Here is a 15,935-nt window from a genome sequence, read left to right as displayed (position 1 = left end):
GAGGACATAGTTGCTTCAGAGATGTTGGTTTTTTATGTTGTTAGTCTGAGAGAAGCTTGGAGGCATTCAATAGCTTATTTTTATACAAATAAGTTATCATCTCACAAGTTGAAAGATTTTATAGAGAAAGCCATTGATAAGTTATATAATGCTGGAGTTAGGGTAAACAACATTTGTTTTTCTCAAAGATATGTTAAAATTTTTATACATTTTTATATATTTTTTATTTTTTAGAGTTGTTTCACTGGTAATGGATGGGTTGGCCACTAATGTTTCGGCATGTGGATTGCTTAGATGCTCTTTCACATTTCCAAACCTGCAAACAAGTTTCTTGTCCCCAACAACCGGCCAGAAAATATATCATATTTGATGCATGTCACATGCTGAAATTAATGAGGAATATGTTTCATTGTTATATGATATTTTATAATAATAATCCAATCAAATGGAATCATATCGTAAACTTAGTTAACTATCAGCTAAAAATCAAAATGAAACTAAAAAATAAATTAAACAAAAATCGTGTAAATTTTGAAAAGCATAAGATGAAAGTTAAATATGCATCTTTAGTTGCTCTGCGGCTAAATCATTGGAACTCTTAAACGGATTTTATGTTTTTTTCTGACGTTTCTGAAACAATAGCTTTTGTGAAAAACATCAATGATCTTTTCCATATATTGAACAGCAAACTGATACTAGATAGAGAATGGAAGCAATCCATTACAAAGAGCAACCTGACAGCCACTATAGATAAACTTTATGAAATGAAAGCCTACTTAATTAGTTTGAAAAATTTAGATGGTGTTACATTTACAAAACTCAAAGGTTTTTTTTATATATCTTAATATCTAAACTAAAACTTAATTACCAATAATTTCAGAAAAATGGCTTGGACAATTGACATATCCCTCAAAAGGAGTATTAAAAGTAAAATGATACATTTATTTATTTTCTGGTAAAAACAATAAATTTTAATGATTTTCAGATCTGCCAAGAATCAGAAAGATTATTAAAAATAAATAATTAATGTTTTAAGAAAAAACTTGTAATTGAAAGCAACATACTCCCACAATGTGTCAACGAAGATTTATTTAACATGGAAAATCATTTCAATGATGTACAGAATGCAAACCACTATTATGAATTAATAAAATAAATCATATACAACATTAAGACGTTTTAACTTAACTAAAGAGTTTTCCATCAACATGCAGTTTTAATAAAAGTAAACTGAATAATAAAATGCAACGAAAATTATACTATTTAAATTTATTAAATCAATTGTTTTATTGAATTTGTACAGTGCTTCTAATAGATTACATCAGAAGAAAATTCTACAACCTTAGTTTTATCTTTTTTTATATATATATATATTTCACTTTTCAAGATAGTTAGTTGAAAGATAAATTTATAATTATGTAAATCAAACATTTTGCAGTTATACAACAAATAAACAAAACCGGAATCCAGAAATAAAAAAGGTAGGACTGATCTAACTACGAGTTAAGTTAATTACTAATTATAGCAAGATAGATGTTTTATAATCAACAAGCAAGAAATATAACAATTTACACATAAATATAAAAGTATACATGTTCATGATCTAGCACCTTCGGGGTTTTTTTATAAATAGTAATGTTAAACTAAAAATTATTAAACATTACATACCTATTCTATTTAAAAATCAACAGTTTTATAAAATTTAATTAAATCAATAGCATAATGAATTTCATGTTAGCTTAATATTAATTAAACTATTATTTTTTTAATATATTAATGTCAATTACAGTTGAAATAGTTAAGTTAAAGAATTTGATTTTAACAAATTATTATATAATTAATTTAATATATTAATAAATTATATATAAATCATAGCATTAAAAGTTAAAACAGAAAAAAAATATTGTTTGCTTTTACTACCAAAAGAAATTTTAAAACCTCCTCTGTGTGATTAAATTTGGTTTGGGTATGTTATGTTGAAAGCAAATATTCCTTTGTATTGTCAGCTTTGGGGTGTTGAAAGATTCTAGTTTAGGACATATGCGCAGGAATTACATCTTAATTTAAAAATTATTAGTTGATTAATTTATTTATAACAATTTAAATTGATCATGAGTTATATTTTTTAAATATTAATAACATTTCATTTTTACAATAAAATTTTTACCCACTTCTTTTCGTTTTCTAGATTCTAATTCAATTTGGGAATGATTCTTACTCTAAATGTCTAATCATCGTGATTCGTGGGTGCTGGGAAAGTGAATGAAGAAATCTTTATTTCAGAAAAATGAGGATCGCTAACGAACTTATTATAAATCTTCGATTTTTCTGATGCATCAAAAAAAATGGCAATATCGGCAAAACCTTAGGATGGTACTGGGAAATTCCATAAAATAGTAAACAAAGAGTCAAAAATAAATCTAGCTTAATTTGCGCCATTTAGCTCCTCCCTCTTTTTAATAACCTTTGTCTTTGTTGTGATGTAATCATGGATATATATATATATATATATATATATACGTGTGTATATATATATATGTATATATGGATGTAATAAATGTTTAAAAGCGCTATTTTTAGTTTTTTTAGTCTTGTAAAATAATAAATGATATTTAAGGCGGTTAATTTTTCGTCTTTTTTAAAAATGTTATTTAAAAATTTTATAATTTACGAGTGTAAGCCAAAACACTTTTTTATGAGTTCATGATTTTATTTTATCGTAATAAATGAAATATTTTATCATAATACAATTTAATTTAATAAAAAATACAATTAAAATTATGTGAAATGAATATATATTTATGTATATAGATATGTATATAACTATATATGTATGTAACAAATGCGTGTGCGTTAGCGTGTGCGATTTATTTGCCCAATACAAATGTTATAAAATTAATCCGTACTATCAATTATCACCATTTACACATACACACACAAAATATCTATTATTGAAAATTATTTAAAAATTAATAATAAATGAAAATGATTGAAAAAATATCTTTTCTTGTTTTCGTCTTGCGATCTAATAAACATAAATATTAAAAAGGGGGAGGAGCTACATGAGAATATATAGCTGGATTTATTTTTAACTCTTTGTTTACCTTTTTATGGAATTTCCCAGTACCATCCTAAGGTTTTGCCGGCAATATCTATTTTTCTAATTATATCTCAGATTTTTCTAAAAATAAATCAAAATTCTCATGAATAATTAATTTTTAGGAACTTGCTTCCAGAGGTAACTTGCCCGTTGAAAAAAATTTTCAATGTTGAAACGCTGGTAGGGCGCTTCCAGTTATATAATTCCATGCTATACTATAGCTATAAAGTATAACACTATATAACATAATTATAATAATCAGCAAACAATTATATATAATAATACAATATAATAGTAATAAATAATATTAGTAACATAATAAATGCATTAAATGGTAATGTTAACTCAAAGTTGTTTAAATAATTTGTGCTGATATTAATTAAGTTAAATTTAAATTCAGACTGCCAAAGAATGATATTAAGAGAATACAATGGGAAAACCTCGTTAAAAAATACATTGACAATTACGATGAAAAAAAAAGATTTTAATTTGTAGCAAACATTTTACACCAGGAAGTTTTCATATAGTTGGTTTGAAAATTTTTCTTAAAAAAGATGCTTTTCCAACGACGACGGTGGTTTGGTTTTTCCTTCCCGTGGTGTCAAGGTTATTAAAATAATTGATTTATAAAAATTTTTGCTTTATGCTTTTTCTATGTCATCATAAAACAGTATACAAGAAAACATATATTACAATTGAATAACAATAGAAACAATGCATTAACAATCATTAACAACATTGCCAATAACAGACGGCTACCAATAAACTATTCCTAACATTTAATAAACAGATTTGTCATGTAACAGAGAGGCAATTAAAAATGGAAACCGAGCAACATAAAATGAATACTGAATCGGTAGTTTCAAATGTTTTTAAAAGGTTGGCCAATGAAGATTTATTAAATCTCGAAGAATATATAACAGATACATTTAATGGATTAAATAATCATTATTTTTGTTTACTTAGACTGATTGCAAAAACGTATATAAATGTACGTTCATTTCATTTCGCAAAAACACAAATCAAATAAAGATCCGTTCTAAATTTCATAAGTTAATACATTTCAAGGGACACTAAAATCATTTATCATTGAAAAGATTTATCAACCATTTGTAAATTTTGAATTGTTTGATTTACTTAGTAATCATATTTGTTTCATATATATATTAAACATTCTTTTGCTATCTCTTGGTAAAATCTGTATTTTTTATTTGGTCATTATGTTTTCATAAAACCTGTCAATCTAACATCTTCATTATTTTATATTTCATTTATTTTTTCATCTATGCAATCATTATTTTCAGCATATTTTAACATACTTTAACATACTTCCATCATATTTCATTTCTAATTGAGTTTTCACATTTGATTCGTACAATTGAAACAATAATACATCAACAATAATTTCAGTTCTTCATTGTTTTGAAATTTGTTTTTTCATTCAAAACATTAAACAATTAGCCTTTAATTTTTATTCCTTTCATAATTAGTTTTTGAAATTATGCTGTTGACAAAAAATTTTTAATATTATAAATATAAATCAAACCCCATTATTGAAAAATGTTTATTATACCTTTTTATATAATCATCAACTAACAAAATTATTTTTAAGACTTTCTTTTCCTAACATGTAGGCCTTTATATCCAATCATTTAATGCTATCAATTTTTTGATTCAATTTATACATGCATTTTTTTAAAATCTCTTTATAATATTCAGTATTTTTTCTGCAAGAGTTTATTATTGCATTCTTATCTGCATTTGTAAATATCTGATCATTAATCTACATCATAATTTTACCGCAGTAATATTCAAACTAGTTTCAAGTCATCATTATATCAACTTTTTTCATTCCAGAATGTAAACTTATCAGTTTTAACCCTTTCCTTACATTATTTGTCAGTTTTAATAATTCATTTTTTATCTTATTCATTTTTTCATACAAAATATAACTTTTTTTGAGATAAACTTTAGATAATGTTATATCAATTGGAAGTTTCTATTGAAAAAAGATATCATTTCATTTCATTTACAATTTTTAATAAAATATTTTAAACATTTGTCTCTTTGTTGTCAAATTAGTTGTTGCCATTGACTTACGTAAATGATTTGCACTTAAATATAAAACTATCCTTATTTTAATCGCTAAAAGTATTGAAAATACACTTTAAAAAAAATTATTTAAATACTATTTATTTTATCACTGATTAAATGTAGAATTAACACAGTTTGCTAAAAACAGTCCATTTCATATTCATGGCATACAATATATAGGCTGATTTGTCATTAATTTACTCTGGTTTTTATCAATAACTAGAAATTATTAAAATTGAAAGCAGACATTTTCCCATTTTATATATATACAATGCAAATTCAAAAAACAACATGAAAGTTTATGAAATTTGGTTAAGCTTCAGATTATTATATATTCAAAAAAAGGTACTCAAATGTATGATTGTCAGCTATTGTTATTATAGTAATTATGAGCAGTCATACATTTGGTATACATTCTCATGAATTTACATATCACGTTTAAAACAATAACGAAAAAAAAGGAAACACAAATTAATATGAATGAATGATTGTGATTGAGATTGATTATCAGAATATCCATTGCAGAGCAGTGCAAATCGTAATTTTGGAAATTAGTATTAAAAAAGCCCAACGCAACTGAAACACACCAGTAACGTTAGCAATCAAACATTACCAATTTATATTGCTAGTTTTTTAAAGCGAAATTCTTATTTGGTAATAACTCAACTACGGAATCTATAAACGAACTACAAACAAATTAACGCCAAACATTCGGTAGAATTTATAGAATATTGTAAAAATATATATATATATACATATGAGACTTGCCATATCCATTATATATATCCATGGACATTCAAAACCAAAATTTTTGTTTATTTTATGCATAATAGAACAGAAAAGCTTTTTTCATCTTCGGTGTTAAAATTGATATTTTGTGTTTTTATATATATACTGTGCCTCTATTCTACTTTGTTGATTCCTTGTTTGTTTAAAATGAATACTTAGTTTTACAATCTTCAACATCGTTAAATAATAATGATATAATCGTATGTGGAAATTGGAACGTGTGGCTACATAAGAAATTCGAATGACAGTGAGGCGTATCGTTAGTTAAAACATAAATTGAAGAAGTTTAATTTCATAATAAAAATAAAGAATATTACAAATTTGTTGTTGATTAAAATTCTAAAAAATAATTTAGAAATAAAGAATTTAGAAATAAAGAATTTTAAGATAAATTTAAGTTGAAACACACAGATTGGCGACGATGATTAAAATTATTTCAGAGTTAAAAATATTTCGTTGAATTAATATCATTAATGCATTCATATACGAGTATTGTTTATTTGACGATGGGAAAATTTCAAGAGTTTGACCTAGAATTTGAAACCTGGGATAGATTTGTCAAACGGTTAAAAATTACTTTTTGATAGAAAATATTCCTGATAATGAGATAAACCAAGAAAAACGAAAAGCGTTGCTTAGACAAAATATGGGAAGAAGATTAACCAACCAATACTGGACGAAGGCAGGAAATGCAGCCGACAACCACACATTTAACGAAATTGCAGCAACGGTAAAGTCAACAAATGGACCACCGCGATTGAAAATCCAGGAATGATTTCGATTTAGCCAAAGAAAATAGAACTAAGGTGAGACACCAACAGAGTATATGTCAGCGTTGAGACAATTGGCGTTGACATGCGATTTTGCTGCTGGTGCTACACCGGAAAATCGACAACTAAGAGACCAATTTATTCTTGGTTTGGCTAGCCAAAGTATTCAAACCGATTTACTTACACGCCGGGATTTAGATGTCGAAAACGTAGTCATTGCGGAAAAATATACTAGAGCCCAAAAGACAGCCGAAGCAAGAAAATGGTAGACGAGAAAAGGAAACAATGTTAGTACAACAGAACGGAAACAATCAGAAATGCAAACACTGCGGCTTCAGTCATTAAGGAATTTGTAAATATATGGATACAAAATGCTACAACTGCGGGTTAAATGGTCACATAGCAAAAGTTTGTAAAAAAAAATGCCATCCAAGAGAGAAAAAAATCAATTGAAACAGAAGAATTGGACCAGGGCTAAAACAGTTGAAAAAGGTGAAGAAGATAGTGACTATATTCAGATTTTTAATATGGATGATCAGACAAGCAACTTAAAAAAGCGATACGTTGACTTGGAGATTGACAAGTGTAGAATCACTTGTGAAGTAGACACAGGTACATTAGAGACGATCATTAGTAAAAAAAAGATTAGAGAAAAATTGGTTCACAAACTATACAATCAGCTAAGAAACAGTTCAAATCATATAGTGAACATAAACTTCTAATAATCGGATGTGGCAGAACTGTAGTAGTCGAAGAAAAGAAATTTAGCAATCAATTGTACTATGTTGTTGAGAGAGACTGTACAGTACATCCTTGGTTGAGGTGAAATGGGTCAAGATCATGCACATAGATTTTTTTCAGTGTCCGGAAGGAAAAACCAATAGAAACAAAGTAAACATGAATTCAGCGAAGATGGATGAATCCGCCAATAAAGCTGATAAAGATTTGAAGAAACTGCTACAAAAATACACAGATATTTTTAACGAGACATTAGGTTGCATCAAAGGTATTAAAGCCAGCACCACGCTCAAGGAAATGCCAATTAAGAAATTCTGGCATTCCAGACCAGCACCATTTGTTATTGAAAAGAAAGTTGACCTCAAGTTAGAACGAATGGAAAAAAGGGGAATCATTGAACGTGTACCTAGTGACATCAGCGAATATGCATCATCTATTGTTATTGTGGCAAAAAGAGGAACAGAGGCAGTTCGATTGTGTACAGATTTTAAAGTTTCTATTAACAAAGCATTGATGGTATCCGTTACCAAAAGTTGAAGATCTTTTTGCAAAATTGGGTGGCTCAGGTATTTTTCAATCTTGGATTTGGCCAAAGCCTACCATCAAATTGAACTTGAAGATGAAGCACAAAAATATCTAGTAATTAGAACGAGAAAAGAATTGCATAGATACGTCTACCGTTTGGAATTGCGTCGGCTTCAGCAATTATTCAGCGTGCTATGGATCAGATAGTTCGTGGATTAGAAGGAACATCTTCCTTCATGGACGATATTTTGGTAGCGGCACGAACAGAGAAAGAACGCTTGAAGCGATTAAACAAAATATTTAAACGTGCCAGAGAATTTGGAATGAAGTTATCTTGAAGAAATGTCATTTTGGAGAACCTTCTGTAAATTATCTGGGTCATTTTATTGATAAAGATGGACTGCACACGGCACCAGATAAAGTCGAGGCTTTCAAAAAGTCACCAAAACCGAAAAACGTCAATGAATTACGATCATTTCTAGGATTAGTCAATTATTATGGGAAATTTGTCAGAATTTGGCAAATATTTTAGTACCACTGTATAACCTGACTATAGTAAAAATAAATGAAAATGGATAGAAGAGCATGATGAAGCATTTTCTATGATCAAAGACGAGTTATCTAAAGCACCAGTGATGTGTCATTTCGACCCATTAAAGCCTATTGGGCTAGCAGTAGGTTTGTCTAATTATGGAGTTGGAGCAACGTTATTTCACATTTTTTCAAACGGCAATGAAAAGCCAACTGCTTATGCTTCTAAGAAATTGAACTCTACACAACAAAATTACGCCGTTATTTTTGGTATTTTGAAATTTCAACAATATGTATATGGTAAAGAATTATTGTTGGTAACAGATACACATCATTATTGAATTTGTTATCACCGGATAAACCTATTCTCGACGTATCCAAAGATGGGCTTTGATTTTACAAGGTTTTAAATATTCGATTAAGTACAAATCAACGACCCAACACGGTAATGCTGATGCGTTATCTCGTCTACCTTTAGAAAAACAGGACGACACTGAGATCGATATTTTTGACATGAAATTCATGATGTCGACGAATTGGGGTCCAACTTGTTTTAAAATCAACAACTACATGAGTCTATGAAAAAAGATGTTGTACTACAAAAGTTATCACGTATTTTAGCTTTCGAAAAATTGTTTGAAGAAGACGGGAACGTTGGAACCTTACAAGCAGCATCTAATCAAATTATCAACTGAAAGAGACATTATCTATTGGGATCAACGTATAGTTATTCCGACAAGTATGTAGAAAACCACCTTAGAAGAATTACATCAAGGATATCCAGGTATAGTTTGAATGAAAAGTACTTGAGCAATTAATAAACTATGCCTGAAGCACTAGTAGCTAAGGTTAACCAGTGGGAATTTTCAGAGAAGCCATGGCATCGATTACGTATTGGTTATGCTGGACCGACGCAAGGACATTATTGGCTTATTGTAGTAGATGCAAGAACAAAATGGCCGGAAGTCATCCCTTTACAAAAACACTAATTCACAGAACACTGTAGAAGTACTGTTACAATTATTTAAAATTGGGGTTCCTGCAGAAATTGTATCAGATAACAGAACACAATTTACTTCGAAAGAATGCCAAGCTTTTTGTAAAAGGTTTAATATTAAGCATATTTCATTTAACTTCATATTAAGCATATCTGCACTTCACCATATTACCCACGATCTAATGGAGAAGCAGAAAGATTTGTTCGTACTTTCAAAGCAGTTATTGGAGAACAAGAATTGTCTTAAAAACGACTTATGCATCACATTTCACGATTTCTATTAACTTATAGAAATACACAACATTCAACAACTGGTTATTCACCAGCACAACTGATCACAACTGATGATGGGAAGACGTCTGAGACAACTTTTGGATACTATGCGATACGTACCAGAAAATAATGTTGAAAAGTCACAAGAAAAGCAGGCAACCGTTGGAAGTGGTAATCAAAATTTTTACCCTGAAGACAGTGTCTGGGTTGGAAAATTTTGGTTGAATGAAACAACATGGGTACATGGAATCTTTCTACATAAGTTGGCAAATTTAACCTACATGGTTTACTAATTGGGTCGGTTGGTGTGACATTTTTATTGGTGATATGTTTAAGAATAGCGTACAAAATAGATGAAGCTATTCTTAAACATATCATCAATAAAAATGTCACAACAACCAGTGGCGGATTAACCTTTTTGCCGCCTAGAGGCACTCGTGGTTTGCCGCCCCAATTTTAAATTTTATAATAAATTTAGAAATTAAATTCATATAAACGCAATATTTTTAAAACATTTTTATTAAGTACATTCTTTAATAATATTCATGTAATGTAATATTATCAATTTTAAAAAATAAATTTTCTTTCATTGCAGTTTATAAAAGTTATTTCAAAACTTTACGACGTGCCTTCCTGTGCGTAAATTCATCAATAACGAAATTAATGTCTAAATCTTGCAAAATTGTTTTTTCGATGCATAGAATTGCAAGATAATTTAACCTTTCTTCGGACATTGTCGAACGCGAATAGTTTTTAACGCGCTTTAAACAAGAAAAAGATCGCTCGGCCGAACAGTTTGTAGCAGGAGTACAAGTGGACATCCGAAGTGCAATGTCTACATTTGGATATACACACTGCAAGTCATTCAATCTTATCCATTTACACAAATCAATTGGAGTGTGTGGAACTGCATTTTGGTCTAAGGTAGCCAAATGAGACTTTAAATGTAACAGTTCAGTATTTAAGGTGTCGTCTAGATCGTTTGGAAATAAAGATCTTAATCCATCCGCTGCAATCTCTAGCTCACCCACTGACAATGTTTTGAACTGTACAATTGCTTTGAAATTTTTATTAATTTCTACATAAGCGTTTCGTTTCTTGGTCATTTCAGAATTTAAGTTATCCACAATTACCAAAAATATGATTACACGAAAATTTTCTCGAGTGGTAAATTCTGTTCCATTGTCAACTGATTCGTCGTAATGCCGCTTCCGTTTTCTTAATGGCGGTACCTTGTAGTCAGCAACTAAAGACAGGACTTTTCCTTATTTTTTATAATCCTCAAATCTTTCTCTGATTGATTCGAACAACGTTAAAAGTGAGTCGTAAATTTCGATTATAATCGATAGATCAATGTCTACTTTTTGAAGTTTGACGTTAGACTTGTTCAGACATTCTAAAACAAAACCCTACAATTCTACCATAATTCCGGTTTCAAGAAAACTCAAATTAGAAATAATTCCTCTATCCTCAGCACGAGTTTCTGGTTTGAATCTTTTTAAAGTATCAATTTCAATAATTATATAATTATTTTTATTCAACTTGAATATTTTTAAATAATAGTTTTTAAAATTTGCCGCCCCCAAAAATTTGCCGCCCCAGGCCGGTGCCTGTTGTGCCTGTGCGTTAATCCGCCACTGACAACAACAAACCCAATTAGTAAAGTTAAACTCCGAATTTATTACAGCAATGAAAAAACGTCTCAACTAATACTGAAAAATAATTGTAGTCCTAGAGATAACTCGGTGTCAAAGCGTAATCACGTAATATATGAATTTAATTGCCACTTTGACGGCTGTGCACGTCAACATGACTCATATATCAGGATTACTACTACTTCACTGACTAGAAGGCTTACGATGCATAAACAGAGTGGTGCTGTCAAATCTAATTTGGACTCAACACACACAATCACTATAAGCCGTGAAATCCTCGACAGTAACATCAAAGTAATATACCAGAACACCAATTACACGCATTTTAAAATTGCAGAAGCAGTCCTAATTGACATCAATAAACCAAAAATAAATATACAACAAAAAATGACAACCTCACTCCCAACCCGGCGCTTAATCAACAATGAAAACAAAGAAGTAATAAAAACTAGCATTGTAAATATTGACAAAAAAGAATATGATTCTGTCGATGAAGAAAAGGAAACCAACCAGCCAATAAAGAAATCTGACAGCTAATTTCCATCTAAGTTCATTTTCACAAAGTAAATATTTCCCTATTAATATGGCCCTATTTGCAGCATGAATTCGGAAAATAAGTTCATTTTGAATTTTAATAAACTAAACGTTCTCCAAATCTTTAGTGAAAAAAATTGAAAAAACGAACTACAAACATATTAACGCCAAACATCCGGTAGAATTTATAGAATATTGTAAATATATATGTATATATATATATATATATATGTATATATATATATATATTTTTTATATTTATATATTATATTATTAACTCCTCATTTGGTTTTACAATCTAGGCTCCGACGATGGCATTAGCCGAAACGGCCATTAGCCAAACTTCACAGTTTAATAAAGTTGAAACAAAACAGCTTCGTGTTGTTGAAATTTTATTTAAAAAAAAAAACTTCTAACTGCAAAATGGGGTGTAATCTTCAACCGTAATATATATAATTTGGAACGAGGTTTTCGGACACGCAGGTTTTTATTAAAAATAATTCCCCAATTTGTTGTTATTACTTTTTTGAATAATAATTCAACACGTCATAGATTGGTAGAGTCAACTTTATTTAAAACAACGCTTTTGACGGCCGTTTCGAGCTAGTGCCATCGTCGGAGCTTGTGTCAAATAGTTAGAAATATATATATATATATATATATATATATATATATATATATATATATATATATATATATATGTTTTTTGAGCTATAAAACATGAGCATATAAAATTAATTACGTCAATCAATTTTTCATTCAATGTTTATAATTATGAATTTTATTTTTTTTGTAAACATTTTACATAATAAAGTTTATTATAAAACTAAAAAATTTTATAAAAAATGTAAGTATCAATTTATTATAACATTAAAAACAATTTAATAATCAATATAAACCTAAAAACTAATATCAGGAAACTGATCTTGCTATAACTCTGATATAAATCTCAATTATTATTAATAGTTTCATTGCATATTATTTATAATAACGGCTTAACGGTTTGCGTACATTTAATCCTGATACAATTAAGCTTGTTACACTTAATACCGATCACTTAACCCCAACTACACCTGATCCCGCATACAAATAACTCCAACTGCAGTCGATTCCGCATATACTTAACCCAGACTTCACATAATCTTGCATATACTTCAACTATATTTTATTCAGCATACACTGAACCCCGACTACATTTTTAATCTCGCATACTCTTACTCCTTCTACGCTTGATTCTGCATGCACATAACTTTAACTACACTTAATTACCCATAACTCCGACTAAACTTGATCCGCCGTAGCATCTTTCCATTTGAATCCAGTCACCGCAAAATCGAAACCAAACGTTTTAAATATTATTACACCATTTCGCTGCCCATAAAAACAAAATAACAAAAGTTAAACAAAAAGTCCAGCATTGTATTTTAAATATAAGTTTTTTATTATAATGAAGTGAACTAAGTCAACAATTTCAATATTCGGGACCAAATGTAGCGAGGTAAAGTGTTTGCGGAACCAAGTGTAGTCGCGTTCAGGTATATGTGGGACCAACGATAATCAGAATCAACAGAATCAAGTGTAGTTTAGATCAAGTGTAATCAGTATCAAGTATAGTTGGGACCAAATGTATTCGGGACCAAGTGACCTAGTTCAAGTGTAATGGGATAAAGTGTACGTACAGTCGATATAACATCATAGATGCAACAAAAACAATATTTGCGCACAAGTTTGTGTGATATATTAAATAGATAAATTATGAATATTTTAAAACATTATAATGCAAACATCTTTTGTTTTAATCATAAAAACATACATTAAAAATGTTAAAAAATAAGTTGCAATAAAAACAGTTATTGTTAATTAAATTTAAATTCATTTAAGAATTATTATAAAATATTTTAGGGGCCTGTGAAGCTCATCATCCACCAAATAATGAGTAACGAGTAAAATATTATTTTTAAAATAATTCATTCAATCGATCGGTATTCCCATCACAATAAATACTATATGATGACAATATCCAAAATTAATAAAATTATTGTCAAGTCAATCAGACCAAACGATACTGACTAGCGATAAATTAAAGCAATTAATGGAACCTAGCGGCAAAATTTCAAAAGTATTGATTAAGTGTTATTTTTATGAAAGTTATTAAAATACTTAGACTTCTCAAAAATTCAATATTCAAAATTTTATTGTGTATCTTTTCATACAGCCGTTCACTCACTCCACAAACATTTCAATTCATCGTTGCCGTTAAATTTCAGGTAGTTTCACTCTCAGAGATTTGGCGAAATTTTTGAGCAATCAAGCCATCTGTCTTATAAGGGAGCAATAGGCTTTTTGACAAACAACTGCTGATTGGTTATGACAGTCATGTTCTTATTGTTTTGGTGACCAATGTCAACAAAATATCGTATATCCAAAACTTAAACGCTAACTGCAGTAGCAAGTATTATCTTAATATTTGTAGTTTCAGGTGGACTGTTGTTTCAAGTTCACTGATTGTTGTTATTATATTTTAAATTTATTGATTATTTGATTTTTGGTTTTTGTGTGGTTTCCTTTGTAGACGTATAATTTGCCAATATATACGAAGGGCTCCCAATATCAACCTGAAAAATGTGTTTGTCATCAATGGACAGTATCGAGAAGAAGTGTTCCTAAGTTCAGTTTTGTAATCTTATTTCAAATGAGGAATATTTGTCTATCCTCAAATTTATCCTTATAGCTTTGCATCATGCCTTATTCAATCAGTCAGTTTTTGAGTACTTTTAGTGATTGGTATCGTGTGTGAATTGCAACCACGCTCTTATTTTTAACTTAGCAGTGAGTATCCATATGTAGGTACATTGTTGATATATGACTTTTTCTATTACTTTCATTACGAAGTAAAAGCAGAGGTTGAAAAGCAGTAAAGACACGGGATTGTCTTAGGGCACTCAGCAATTGACTGAAATCAACAAGATTGGTTGGTCACATAGGAAACTTTTTTTGAGTTTTTGTTGTATTTTGTTGTATCAATATATGAATTTTATTAGGTTGCTTATGTGAGGTGGAGTATGATGGTAGTTAAGGGTTGAGATGAAATTGTTGCCGACGTCTCCAGATACTCTACAAAGTTGAAATATATATTATATTGCCTCTCTTTATATATATATATATATATATATATATATATATATATATAAAATTATAGCTTTATGTTTCCTCGCACCGATAAAAAGATGAGTTAATGCTGTGAGTGCGATGTTTTTTCTGAATATTTATCAAAATGATTGTAAATTTTATTAGTGATTAAAGATAAAAATATTTTTTATAGAGCAGGTGCAGAATTATGAGTTTAAAGTTGAAAAAATCGTGTGCATCTTCTTTTTTTGTAAATGAGAGCTGAAAAGCTCTTTTCCAACAAGTTGGAATTATTGTTATAGAAAACAGCCAACACTGAGTTAACTTGCGGAAAATTGTGCCAAGTATTGGAAAATTTTTAGCTAAATTATTGAAATTTAGTCTAACTGCCAGAGTAATTATTTTGTTCTATAGTTGTGAGTTATTGATAAAATATTGTAGTACGAAGGAGGAAGGACTTATGTCACAAGATGTTAAGGGTTTTTGTAGTTTTTGCAATCCAATTTGTTAGCTTGTTGAAGAATATTTGATTTACGTTTCGCCTTTGTTTTCGATGTATAAAAAATGACTAATATAAGACGAGAAAAATAAATTTATTATATTAACTAAAAACCTAATTGTGACTATGTAGTATCAAAGGCAAATGGTAGGAAAAGTGAAGCAAAGAATATAATAAAAATAAATTAAATTTTAAGTTATCATTTTCTTTCTCAAATCTAGAATGAACCCGAATTAATAATAAAACATCCTAACAATAAAAAAAGCAAATTATACAAATACATTTATTCTGGTCATATAAA

General features: G+C 29.1%; 1 protein-coding gene across 1 annotated transcript; it reads right to left on the bottom strand.

Moving 5' to 3' along the window:
- Window positions 1–10,422: 10,422 nt before the first annotated feature.
- HELRODRAFT_169161 (hypothetical protein) lies at window positions 10,423–10,923 on the bottom strand (the record flags this gene model as incomplete). Its single annotated transcript, XM_009015031.1, has 1 exon — window positions 10,423–10,923. The coding sequence occupies one exon, from the start codon at window positions 10,921–10,923 to the stop codon at window positions 10,423–10,425; it is 501 nt and encodes a 166-aa protein (XP_009013279.1).
- Between the last annotated feature and the right edge of the window lie 5,012 nt (window positions 10,924–15,935).

Source organism: Helobdella robusta, assembly GCF_000326865.2.
Source record: "Helobdella robusta unplaced genomic scaffold HELROscaffold_15, whole genome shotgun sequence".
NCBI lineage: Eukaryota > Metazoa > Annelida > Clitellata > Rhynchobdellida > Glossiphoniidae > Helobdella > Helobdella robusta.
Note: the sequence above shows the minus strand (reverse complement) of the source record. Positions and strands in the feature narration are given on the sequence as shown.